Source organism: Trematomus bernacchii, unplaced genomic scaffold (assembly GCF_902827165.1).
Source record: "Trematomus bernacchii unplaced genomic scaffold, fTreBer1.1, whole genome shotgun sequence".
In the NCBI taxonomy this organism is placed as follows: Eukaryota; Metazoa; Chordata; class Actinopteri; order Perciformes; family Nototheniidae; genus Trematomus; species Trematomus bernacchii.
Genome location: NW_022987739.1, coordinates 27,166,867 through 27,176,736, shown reverse-complemented (window position 1 = coordinate 27,176,736; position 9,870 = coordinate 27,166,867). Strand labels below are relative to the sequence as shown.

At 43.9% G+C, this 9,870-nt stretch overlaps 1 protein-coding gene across 1 annotated transcript; it reads left to right on the top strand.

Annotated features, from left to right (window-relative positions):
• The first annotated feature begins 6,929 nt into the window (after nt 1-6,929).
• LOC117495323 (trace amine-associated receptor 8a-like) lies at nt 6,930-8,201 on the top strand. Its single transcript, XM_034146519.1, has 2 exons — nt 6,930-7,102; nt 7,382-8,201. The coding sequence occupies exons 1-2, from the start codon at nt 6,930-6,932 to the stop codon at nt 8,199-8,201; spliced, it is 993 nt and encodes a 330-aa protein (XP_034002410.1).
• Nucleotides 8,202-9,870: the final 1,669 nt, after the last annotated feature.

Below are 9,870 nucleotides of genomic sequence, written 5' to 3'. Positions count from 1 at the left end.
ACCTTAGTGCAAAGATTAAATGTCAGTATCAAAACATTACTCATACTGTATATTTGTATATTAATGAGTATATTATGTTAAATGTGTGTTAAAGACAATGGGATGAGGTTGAAAGCTCTTTAAAAACGTTTGTATACATACATGTTACATACATGTTAAGCATGCACACCTGAAGAACTACGTTACACACACACAGGTTAGTCTGTGTACCGCTGCACTGCTGCTGGTTTAAACAAAGACAGTCATGATGCTAGTGCCGTGCATGTAGGTTCTCTTTTATTTATCAGCAGCAGATCAATAAGTGTCAGTAGTATCAAAACAATATAATAACAGTGGCAATATATATATATATATATATATATATATATATATATATAACAATAGGTAGGCTCAGCAGCAGACACACCTTAGTGCAAAGTTAGGTGTCAGTATTAATAACAGTGGCATATATATATAATCACAATAATACAAAATTAACTGTCCCAGGTGTAGGCAATTTGGGGTGAAGTGTCTTGCCCAGGGACACAACGACATCCTGACTGCAGTGGGGTTTGAACCTCTGCTCCCCTGATCCGAACACCAACGCACCAGACCACTGCACCACACGCCTCCCAACAAGTCATTGTACAGTTTATCAACGACAAGTTTTTCTTAATTTTTGTATTGAATGCCTGTTGGATTTAATCAGCTCGCTTAGCACTGCCAGAAGCCCATCCTGAAAGGTATTTTGTTGCTCCACCTCGATTCCTGGGCCTTGTGTGAATGCAGCAGCCGTTCGTCGTGCATCTCCTTGGCACGCAGGTCCTCATTCTCCTTGCTGACCATGGCACGGCGGTCCATCGCCATGATGGTGTCAAGGAAGCTGTCATCACGTGCCCACTTTCCTAAGGTGAAATATGCAAGATACAAGATCAGTTTAATCGCAACAACGAGGCAAAATGTTGATTAATAGTCCAGTTTACTCTGAGATAGAAGATCAAACCGTTTTCATGTAATCCTTTTATTTATACATCACATATACTGAGGTAGCTGGGCCAATCAAGCTTGGACTGAAATATCGAAATTACATCTCTCTTTGATATTGACTACAATTATTGCTACAATGCATCAATTCATTATCAAGCAAATGACTTGTGCATGAACTCTAAGCAGCGGTGATGCAATACATATTTCGATTTACTTTTACTTATTAATAGTTATATCACCTTCTTCTTCTTTCAAGGCCAGAGTAGTTACAGTGTAAGTGGATTGACATCTAACATAACATGGCTCAGTACAATTATAACAATCAATAAAAAAAAGGAAAAATAAATAGAATTTCAATTACATTTCTACTTAAATGTGCAAAAATATTAGAACATCAGTCTTTGTGGCATGCAGGTAATCAACTGTTTAAGCTTTTACCATTAACATGTAGAATGAATGTTGCAAATGACTTGAAATTATAGCAACTACAATGTATTGTTAGAGGTAGCATTATGTCCAGCTAGCATGCTAATTGCTAACGTTATATTATCGTTGTATCCCGGAGGGGAAAACTAGTTTCTAATCCTGAGAGAAACACCTCGCCTGAAACACACGATTAGTGCCATGAGTTAGTGAAGCAAATTACAGAACATTGCACACTTATTCACAAGTCAAAACGTGTTCATAGCGGGCATGGATGAGAATAGCTAGCTAGCTAGATGTTGTTAGCCAGCTTGGACCTAACGTTAGCAAGTTCTAGCATTGCTAGCTCGATCTACTGAGCAAATAAAAGTACATATAAGACCAGTATTGTGCAGATTAAAACAGTGCAGTGCATGTATTTTATTTTACCTTGGTAGTCGTCCCGACATGACTTTGCCAGGTCTGCTAACTTTGCAGAGCCACAGAAACTGCATTCAGTAGAAGCTTCTGAATGCGTCCTCCGAGTAAATCGCCAGAAGCGCAGACACATCCTCATCACTCCACCGCTCCAATTGATTTATTTAGTGTTGCTATAATAACTGCTTTCACAAAAGGAATCTCTTCGGGTGTGCTGTGCGAAGCGAGCAAATACAATGGCCGCTTACAACAAAAAATTCAGAGTCAAACGGGCGTGGTTTGCATTCCGCACAGCCAATCAGACGTACGAACTACTTTCTCCCACGACAGTCCCTGCTCTCTAGCAGGGTCTGAAAAGCGGGTCGGACAAACTAAATTGAGCTACTTTTGTTCCTGGGGCTTTTTGGTGTGAACGCAAATATATCGTAGTTCTGATTAACTATTGTGGGAAAAGTACACCAAAGTACTCCGGTGTGAATGCACCTATTGGCTCCATGCAGATCTCAACATGGTAAGGGCTAAGCTAATGGTGCTAACAGCAAGAACAGTTAAAAAAACTCAACACATAAAAGTAATAAAGTTGGCTTTTTTCACTATTTAAAAGCAGTACCTTCAAACTGTTGTTAAAAGGAAGCTACTGTTCATTGTATTAAGGTTTATTGAGCAGTCGCTGTAATGTAATGTAATGTAATGATTTGGTACAGCAAATGTTGCTCCCTAGCTAGCTATCTAGCATCAATCCTGTGTAGGGCACAGCATCCATGTGCGATTTGAGACAACGCTACCTGGTTGAAATTCACGCAATGCGCAAGTGTTTACATTATTTAACAAGACAGCGTTCAAAGGGAAGTATTTGAATTGAGACACAGCAAGGGACTCGCACCAACATGCACGAGTGGCCGGCGCAGGTACAAAACAAATCACAAAGAAGCTCAGATTTTAACAAACACAAGAGGGGGTGTTATCTAAATATTTGCTGCGGGCCTATGCACTTTAAACTTTTTAAATGAATTGCAACTGCATAAAATGTATAATTCATAAGTTTGTCTTTTCAGTGGAAGATGCAACTTCCATCATGGGATGATAACTATTTTCATCTCCTTCATCAGAGTTTTCATCATGTGTTGATGTTTGGATCTTACATCATATGTTTGCTTTGGAGCATGGATGATGTCCTTTACACCTCTGATTGGGAGGATCCCTCTGAGATGAGAGTTTGAGATCATCTGACATGAACACAAGAAGGTGTGAATTCTTAATGAGAACAATGCATAAGAGAGCAATGTGCTGATGTTTGTTGTGTAAAGTTCCTGACAAAAATCCAGTCTAATGGGCTTCATTAGTCAGGTAGAAAGGTGTGTGTGTGTGTGTGTGTGTGTGTGTGTGTGTGTGTGTGTGTGTGTGTGTGTGTGTGTGTCTGTGTTTGTTAATGTAAAAGCTAAAGGAATGGAGAAAAACATATTGTAAGATGCACATATTTACCATAATTTGTGAATTCCATGTGAAAAGTTAGGAATTCCTTGTCTCACCACACCGAGGCCTCTGACACCCTTTCATTAATCATTACATTACATTACATTGCATTTAGCTGACGCTTTTATCCAAAGCGACTTACAATAAGTGCATTCGACCAAGAAGATACAAACTTGAAGAAAACAGAATCATATAAGTACATCAGGTTTCATAGAGCCAAAACATTTCAAGTACTACTCAACTGGCTTTAGATAAGCCAGTCCTTTATTAGTATATAAGTGCTTTGTTAGTAATTGTATTGCTCGAAGTGGAGTCGAAAGAGATGAGTTTTCAGTCTGCGCCGGAAGATGTGTAGGCTTTCTGCTGTCCTGATGTCAATGGGGAGCTCATTCCACCATTTTGGAGCCAAGATAGCAAACCAACGTGTTTTGGCTGATGGGAACTTGGGTCCCCCTCGCAGTGCGGGTGCAGCAAGTCGTTTGGCTGATGCACAGCGGAGTGCACGTGCTGGGGTGTATGGTTTAACCATGTCCTGGATGTAGGAAGGGCCAGATCCATTCACAGCATGGTACGCAAGTACCAGTGTCTTGAAGTGGCCTGCAACGCCTGCTGCCTGATCCTGCGGCTCAGCCGCCACCGGCGTCTGGAGCACTTCCAGCCGCAGTATGTCTCGCCGGAAGAGGCGGAGGACTGGGACCTCGAGGTGGTGGAGATGGAGGAGCAGGATGTCGGTGTGCCCTTCGTGTTCGCCATGCCAGCGGGCCGGCCTCCAGGAGGGTCCACAGCGGCAGGACTTCCCGGCGGTGATGACTATGGCGGCGGAGCGTGCAGGCTTGCCACTCCCCCCACCACTGCCACAAGGCCGGTGAGCCGCCTCCGTCAGGGCTTCTACGGCTCGTCCGGCGCAGCCGGCCTTCGTTTCGCCCCCCTTGCCAGATATCTGGCAGTGTGTGGAGGTGACGTGGGGACAGCCATTGGGAACGAAGGCTCCAGTGGCAATATGGGCGGGAATTCTAAGGGTGCAGGGCCGCTCGGACACGGAGTATCCCGGTGTGCCCCCCCTTGATGATGATGATCTGCTTCCGCAGGCAGCCGGGTGGGCAGAGGGGAGGAAGCCTCTATAGCCCAATAATCTTGGCGTGTTGGGTGTCTCACTGATCACCCCTCAGCAGGACATCCCCGCCTCCCCGCCTCCGGACAGGAGCGATTATTCGGACTGCTGTGTTGGCCAGACGGTAGATGGGTCAGACGATATGGCTGATATGGTCGCGTCACGTGTGGCTGGGTCTGACCGCACTGTCCAAGAAAGACCGGGATGATCTCCTTGGGGCCCCCGTATCCACGGAAGGGCTCTTCGGGTCGATCACCTCGGTCACCCATCGCTTCAGTCGCTTGGAGGAAGAGAGGGCGCAGCTCAGCCGCATGCTGCCGCTGGCTCATCCTCAGGCACTTCCTCGGGGGGGGAGAGCGCTCGCCGATGGTAAGACGGAGAGAGAGGTGCCGGTATAGAGCCCCCGTGGCTCCCGTTGCTCCCGCTGCCTCCGCGGTTCATCCCGGAGAACCGGCTCAATACCGGCACTCGCGGGGACGGGCTGACCGACCCCGACAGGCTCCCGCTCCGGCTCCCGCTCCGGCTCCCGCTCCGGCTCCGCCTTGGCAAAGGGCTTCAGGGTGGGGTGCACCGTCCTCCAGAAGCTGACTGGCGGTGGGAAGAAGCGTGCCGGCGGAGAGAGTCACTTTCTCCACCCAGGACGCGAGGGCGAATCCCGCCTCCTCACTGTATGATGCTACCGTTGTGACACGATCATCTTTTAAAAATTAAAATGATTGCATGTATCCCAGTCTAAGTGTCATGTCTCTCCACAAATCCACACTTCCACATAATGTTAACCGTACAGATTCCCCACTCGCTGCCCCGGTTGTAACTCCAGTAAAGGAAGCAGCTAGTGGGCATGCACATGTGAGAGTGATAAACCGCGTTGTGCGGCTACAAGGACATTATGGCCGGCGTAGCAGGGTTAGGAGACACACAACGCCGAATGTAAAAACTCCGCTTGATGCATTTCACCGTTTGGGTGAATGCATCATGGTGGAGCACACGCTTCAAAGACCTCAGCAGAGAATCGGCCCTTTCTGTGTCGACCCTCCATGGGCAGAACTTCCCTTCACAGGGAGTTTTGCAGCGGAACGGGTCACCAGAGAGTACCACCGCAGCTGATTGCACATCCCCTAACGCAATGTTATGGGGAATGGAAGCACAGCTGTGTATTAACGGAGTGGATGGACAGGACGCTGAGACTGGGTTATTCACTCCAGTTTTGCAGCATCCCTCCTCCGTTCACAGGCATAAAAGAGGTGAATCTATCATCCCGAGGGGAGATAGGTTCCCTCTCTGCAGAGATTTAGGCCCTGTTGCAAAAACAGGCAGTGTCTGTTGTGCGCTCTGAAGACAGAGAGGAAGGGCACTATTCCCTGTACTTCCTGGTTCCCAAGTAAACAGGAGAATTCAGGCCCATTCTGGATCTTCGCAGCCTGAATCTCCACATTGCACGCAGAAAATTCCATATGTTAACTGTAAAACAGTTGATGGGACTGGTGAAGGCAGGCGATTGGTTCACAACCATCGACCTGAAGGACGCTTACTTTCATGTCAGCATTGCTCCAAAGCACAGAAAGTATTTGCGTTTTGCCTTCCAGGGTGTAGCCTACGAGTACAACTACCGTTTGGCTACTCCCTATCCCCCACGCATGTTCAGCAAATGTGTGGCCACAGCGCTTCAGCCGATGCGCGACCGTGGCATGAGGGTGTTCTTTTATCTAGACGACCTCATAGTCATCCACTGGGGCGGGTAACCTCCTACGTCACGGTGTTCACGGACGCATCCGTGACAGTTTGGGGGAGGAACTGCCTAGGGAGAGCTATAGGGGGTCGCTGGTCTCTAACGGAGACACGGCACAGCAACCTTCTAGAGCTGCGGGCAGTGGTGTTAGTCCTCCAGCATTTCAAACCTTTAATACAGGGCAAACATGTGCTGGTGAGGACAGTATCAGGATATCAACAGCTCTCCTCCTGAGCTGAACACTCTGAAACCCTGTGTCCCTTTCCTGAGTCATCTGGGGGCTGCCAGACCGTTCTTGAGACAAACCAACAGTCAATCTCATTGGCCTTCCCAATCTCTTGCCTTTATGTCGTTTTTGTTTCAAAATAACCCTGGAACAACCAGGCCCAAAAGGCTAAATGACCTAATCCATTGTCTAGAAGCAAGTTGGCTTCATTGACCCTTTGACCATAACTCCGAGGAGCCACTCCCACAATGTAAGTTATCAGCATGGCCCACTTGGTTTCAATACTTCACGAAAAATGTTAATCTTTTAAGATTCTTTACACTCTAAAACCACTCTTGATAAGAAGGAAAAAGTGGCATCCATAATCAAATAAGATGATGTCAATGCCGGGAATTACGAAAAAAATAAGTTGCATGAAAGTGATGAAGACTGAGATGAAGATGACTGCAGAAAACAAAGTAGAGCTGAGGGATTTCAGTCTTAGCTAGAAAGAAAGTAATAGTAGGGGCAGGACAGATGAGAAGAGATATATCAGGCTTGAGCTTTGTCAGAACACAGCAGCTTCTCAACACGTCTCTCTGCATATGGAGACTTCCCAAATGGATGAACTCTGCTTTCCACAACTCTTCAACAAATCCTGCAGGAAGCCTACGCCAGCTCAGTCAGATGTCCTGCTCGCTAACATCCTGCTGTCCTTCATCGCTCTGATCACTGCAGCTCTCAACCTGCTGGTCATCATCTCTATCTCCCACTTCAGGCACAGACAAACTTCCAGCTTAAGCTTGTATATGTTCATGATTGAAAAGTAACAGGATTTAGCAACACATATATTCCTTTTAATGAATGTTTCAGATAATAGTTGTGCTGTTTTAAATGATAACATATTCAAACATGACGTTGTGTGACAAAATAGTTAAAGCAGGCACTCCACAACAAATGCATATCCATTCAAATGCCTTTTTTTGTGTTTTACTGCTGTTTGTTGTTACAAGCTATTGTTGATCATCTTATTTATGATGATGTTCTTCCTTTCCAGGCAGCTCCACACCCCCACTAACCTCCTCATCCTCTCCCTGGCTGTCTCAGACTTCCTTGTGGGCCTCATTTTGATGCCTGTTAAAATCATTTCAACAGAGGCTTGCTGGTACTTGGGTGACCTGATGTGTGCTCTGTATTTAATTGTTACTTTTATCATTACCTCTTCTACGGTTGGAAACATGGTGCTCATATCCATTGATCGTTATTTTGCTATATGTGACCCTCTACATTACACCACCAGAGTTACTTTGAACAGAACACAAATCTGCATCTGTCTATGTTGGATTTCCTCTATTATATATAATTGTCTTATTTTAAAGGACTTTCTGAGACAACCTGATTCACAGAATTCTTGCCATGGAGAGTGTGTAGTTGTTACTGATAATATCACAGGAGCTGTTGACTTTGTCGTTACCTTCATTGCCCCCATTACTGTTATCATAGTTCTGTATATGAGAGTGTTTGTGGTGGCTGTGTCTCAGGCTCGAGCCATGCGATCTCATGTTATCGCTGTCACTATGCAACGTTCAGTTGGTGCAACTGTTAAGAAATCTGAGATGAAAGCAGCCAGGACTCTTGGTGTTGTTGTCCTTGTGTTTCTAATATGTTTTTTTCCATATTACACTCCATCCCTTATAGGTGAGGATATTGAAAATAGTAGTTCAACCTCACCCATTCTACTCTGGTTACTGTATTTTAACTCTTGTCTGAACCCATTGATTTATGCCTTGTTATACCCCTGGTTTAGAAAATCTATCAAGCTCATTGTTACCCTTAAGATACTTCAGTCCTACTCGTGTGATTCTAAAATACTGTAATGATGGACTGGGGTTGAGATATATTCTAAAAAACCTCTATTCAGATGTACATATTTTTGCTATTGTTGCTGAGTCAGAATGCAATGTGTAATGACTGAAGAAAGATTAGACATTATTTAATGTAGTAAAACATATGTAACTAAAAGATATTAAATAATTGAATACAAAATAAAACTTGAAAATATTACATTGTGTGGAAGAAGTAGTAGTTTTTGACCTGTGTTGACTTCAGTTTGACCAGTATTCTGGTAATATGTTCAATTGTTAATTTAGTAGACAATATGCAGTACAGACTGATTGAGTATGTCGGTGGCAGAAGGTCAGTGTGCAACTTCAAACAAAAAGACAGAGCTGTCGCGCGCGTGTGTGTGTGTGTGTGTGTGTGTGTGTGTGTGTGTGTGTGTGTGTGTGTGTGTGTGTGTGTGTGTGTGTGTGTGTGTGTGTTTGTGTGTGTGTGTGAGAGAGAGAGAGAGAGAGAGAGGGAGAGAGAGAAAAAGGAGAGAAGGTTTTACTGACACATAACAGATTTGGTTCTCCAACACACTGACGATACAATATAACAAGAACAAAAATAAATCTTGTTGAGTGCTAACACATGTTTATTTTACCATTGCCTGTGATCAATTACATGTACTGTCTCTTGCAATAATGAGGGATTAAAATGTAGAAAAACATTCATAATATTTAGGCTGACAATAAGAATTAAAGCTTCAAGCAGCGATGATCGGGACCTCGCTAGGGCTGCTCGATTAAGGCAAAAATCATAATCACGATTATTTTGGTCAATAATGATATCACGATTATTAAATACGATTATTCATTGACTTTGAAAACATCAATTTATTGAACTTTAAAAAAAATAATACTAGTAATTTGAACAGTATCTTTTTAACAGTTGATTACCCTGAACCTTAAGTATAATTCAACTGAAAAACCAATACAAATATAAATTAATACAATTATACATTTATATCTACATTTAAATAAATAATATCAAATTAATAAATACCAAGGAAGAAGATCAACACATATTTTGGGGCGCACTTCCACAACCTACTGAACATAATAATTATAATAAATAAAAATGTATTCGATTATTGGCAAAGTATTCAGCTGAAGCCACATCTTTTTCAACTTCCCCACGGCCTTTGACATAAAGGGCAGGCCAAGGTTCGAGTTATGCATGAGCCAATGGGAGCTGAGCTCCCATAAGGAGGGTCTGAGCTCCCATGAACGCAGGGAAATCATACATCTGTCGGGGTCGCTAATACATTACCAACAACCATTGTTTTAATCACAAATAATGCATGTGTCAATGTAACGAGTATTATTTACGTTAACGAGGTAAATAGGCTAAAAGAAAAACATGTTTTCCAAAAGAACTACGAATCGTATTCTCTCTTGAATGACAATATGCCTGCACTTCACCTCCAAGGTGCGCAATAAATTATTGCGCATTCTATGCCTGTGAGCGTGCTGCGCGAGCCGAGATGATGTGTTATGGGGTGTGCGTAGCTGAACCTTTTCATATTTAAATTTGTAGCAAGTAGAGGGCTGCTGCTGCTGCTGTGTGTGTGTGTGTGTGTGTGTGTGTGTGTGTGTGTGTGTGTGTGTGTGTGTGTGTGTGTGTGTGTGTGTGTGTGTTTGTTAATGTAAAAGCTAAAGGAAT

What these genes read in the sequence shown, in the direction of transcription:
- LOC117495323 (XM_034146519.1), top strand. Translation starts at nt 6,930, where the DNA reads ATGGAGACTTCCCAAATGGATGAACTCTGCTTTCCACAACTCTTCAAC. An exon ending in ATCTCTATCTCCCACTTCAG is followed by an intron (nt 7,103 to 7,381) that starts GCACAGACAAAC and finishes CTTCCTTTCCAG; the next exon opens with GCAGCTCCACACCCCCACTA.